Source organism: Ruditapes philippinarum, unplaced genomic scaffold (genome assembly GCF_026571515.1).
Source record: "Ruditapes philippinarum isolate M1 unplaced genomic scaffold, ASM2657151v2 ctg1632_1_1_1_1, whole genome shotgun sequence".
NCBI classification, from domain to species: domain Eukaryota; kingdom Metazoa; phylum Mollusca; class Bivalvia; order Venerida; family Veneridae; genus Ruditapes; species Ruditapes philippinarum.
The window spans coordinates 267,296-270,431 of record NW_026855767.1 but is presented as its reverse complement, the minus strand read 5'-3'; the positions used below and the strand labels follow the sequence as shown (position 1 = coordinate 270,431).

General features: G+C 29.6%; 1 protein-coding gene across 1 annotated transcript; it reads right to left on the bottom strand.

The window, feature by feature from the left end:
- Positions 1-1,026: 1,026 nt before the first annotated feature.
- On the bottom strand, positions 1,027-1,992 carry LOC132744301 (ras-related protein Rap-2c-like; the record flags this gene model as incomplete). The annotated part of the gene is given in 1 exon segment (XM_060732967.1): positions 1,027-1,992. A coding segment is annotated over 1 exon segment (540 nt). The 5' UTR covers positions 1,612-1,992.
- Between the last annotated feature and the right edge of the window lie 1,144 nt (positions 1,993-3,136).

Sequence of the window (3,136 nt, the reverse complement as noted above, 5' to 3'; positions counted from 1 at the left end):
TGCTCCACTACCACTGTACTAGCAGTCAACTGTCTACATAACATAGTTTGAAACGGGTTTTTTTTTCCAGGATTTTTGGAACCTGACCCATACCCATGAAATTGGGAATTTCAGCGATGATTTGTTAGAAATTGGGCAAAAATGCACGCCTAAATTTTGTATTGATTAAATGAATGCAACTTCAAACATTTGAGCACCATAACAGTGAAGAAGCCCTTATTTTCAAAGATTTTAGATTTTGTTATTTAATATTTTTATTTTGTAACTTTCAATTGGGAATTTTTTCCTGTGGATTGGGAAAATAATATACTATTTTCAATTGGGAATATGACCGAATATCGACTATAAAATAAGCCAAAAAAAAATCTCTGTCAAATGTCTATTATTTGTAAACGTAAATTTATGCAAGAAATTTTGCATGTAAATCTATTTAACTTACATACATGATATATACATGTATTTTGTCAGATTTGTTTTTACTTAACATCTGTATGTATTAAATACTAGTTAGCAAACATTATAGGCAATCAGAATGAGATGATGTATGAAATCTGAGCTAGAACTTTCACTTTTGTACAATGACGTATGTAATAATAAATTTCCAAGTTAGTCTGTTAGTACTCTTACTAGTATTTAGTAGGACTGCTACTTATTGCAGTGTAGCTATATCATAACCCTATACGTTTCAGCATTCATGCAAAATACAAGTAAATTTTGAATGTTGAGCGTGATTTACAGTATCTTATGCTTCAAATTTTTTTATAGTAATTCCAATTTCATAAAGGACAAAAGTACAGAGCACCTATTGTAAGGTGCGTGCATTGGCAAAACCCCAAAAATTTGTTGCTCGATGCTCAAATCATCAGCAGATGAATGTTATACCTCTTTAGCTGCAATGTACATATTTATTTCTAAGTACCCTCCCTAATGACCAGTAACATAAAAAACTCTTTTATTAATATAATTAAACTTTGACAAAACATAAAGATAACTGAAAAAAAACAACAAAAACAACAATTTTCTTACCTTGACAGATGTTATATGTTGGTTGACATTAAATATCCTGAAGTGTTATAATAAGGTGCAACAACCTTTCTTTTCTTTCACTGGACTAGTGTTCATTTCACGTACAATTTCTATAAAAACTTCATTAACGTTGTTTGTACTCTTAGCAGAGGTTTCCATAAATGGACAACCCCACGTTTGTGCAAGAGTAGCACCTTCTTGAATAGGAACTTCACGTTGATGCTCTAAGTCACATTTATTTCCTACAAGAATCATTGGAATTTTATCTACTCCTTTCACTCTTATTATCTGTTCTTTCATTGTTTTTATATCTTGGAAAGTCTGTAAACTTGTTATACTATATACTATCAGGAAACCTTGTCCATTTTTTATGTACAAGTCTCGCATGGAAGCAAACTGTTCTGTTCCTGCTGTGTCTAAAATTTCAAGCACTGAGGGTGCATTGTCAACCTCTATTTCCTTACGGTAAAAATCTTCTATTGTTGGATCATATTTTTCCATGAAAGTACCGGAAACAAATTTAACAGTCAAAGCAGACTTCCCTACACCTCCACTCCCCAACACCACAACTTTATATTCTCGCATTTTTACACTTAAAATTTCAAAAATAAGCAATGCTAGTTATGAGTTACAGGTTTACATTAATTTCCATTTCATGCCTTATTGTCAACAATTTAATTAATAAGATAAGTCACAATCCCTCGTTGTACAGTAGTGTGGACAAAGACTGAACGAGTTATTTTTTCAATTTTATTCGATGATTTAGTCATTTCATCATGAAACAGAAAATCAAGTAATCAATATTATTTTAAACTAAAATAAAGTAAATGAATGTTTTCGATCAATCCTTTCTTTCAGCATTTATATCATTCTTTTGATGGAAAGACAAGAAAGTGTCAATACTCCGGAAGTGATTTCACTTCCATCCACCATTTTGAGGCTCGCCCTTAAACTAAATTTGTCTCCAATTAGAGAGTAACTATAGTCTGTTCTACAAATTGAAGCTGACCTATTATTATTTACTTGCACGTGAATGTAAAAAAGGAGACCTCGAACTAGTTACTTCAATTAACACGTAGACATTTTGATATAAAGGATATTCTTTCCTACATTTCAGCAGAAATCCTAGTGTCCCCTATACACTTAGATCAACTACAATTAATTTATATAGAAACATAATGCATGTAGATCTAAGATGTAATACAAAATATGAAGAACTTTTAGAAATAATGTAATGCAAGTATGGAATAATTTACATTTATATATTAAGGGGTCTTCGTCTCTATATGCTTTTAAAAGAAATATGAAAAAATATTTACTTGTCGATATACAATTTTAAATGAATCTGATGTATTCATGTGTCTGTCGATTTGAATGGTTGTTGTCTATGTTTTTGATATGTGTGTACATATTTGTGTTTTTCTTTGAAGGCCATTTTGTAAATAAGATATGTATTTCTTAATATGTTACCTTCATGATATAAAGTGTTTATTATTGTTAATATTATGATTATTATTATTTGCTTGTTTTGTAAGTAGAAGATAGAAATAACTATATCCGATTTATTAATATTTTCACAAATGGCGTAGCCAATGAGTGAAATATAATTTGACCTTACGTGCAAATAAACAATTTTTCTAAAAAAATTACTTTTAGAAATCTTATTCTGACTGACTTGCCGCGTAACTTCGAGCGCGCGCTCTACTTCCTGACGTTTCCAAATTCCATCATCGGACACCCACGGTTGATTCGCATTGATTTGACCTAAAATATGTTTGATCTTATTATTCATATAATATGATATCAATATATTAAAAAAAAATGAAATTTATACAAAAACATGATTTTTGTTATGTCTATAACAATATAACAAAAATCTTTTTTTTTCTATTTTTTTTTTTTAATAGATTCTATATCGATATTATATTACATGAATAACAATATTAAACATATTTTAGGACAAATCAATGCGACTAGGACCTTTGGTACTGATCATATATATAAGCCATTTGAAAAAAAATCATATTTCAACAGCTATACATGTAATAAATTATTATAGGTACTACTATTCTTGTATGTACATGTAATATTTCTTGTACTTGTTTATTAA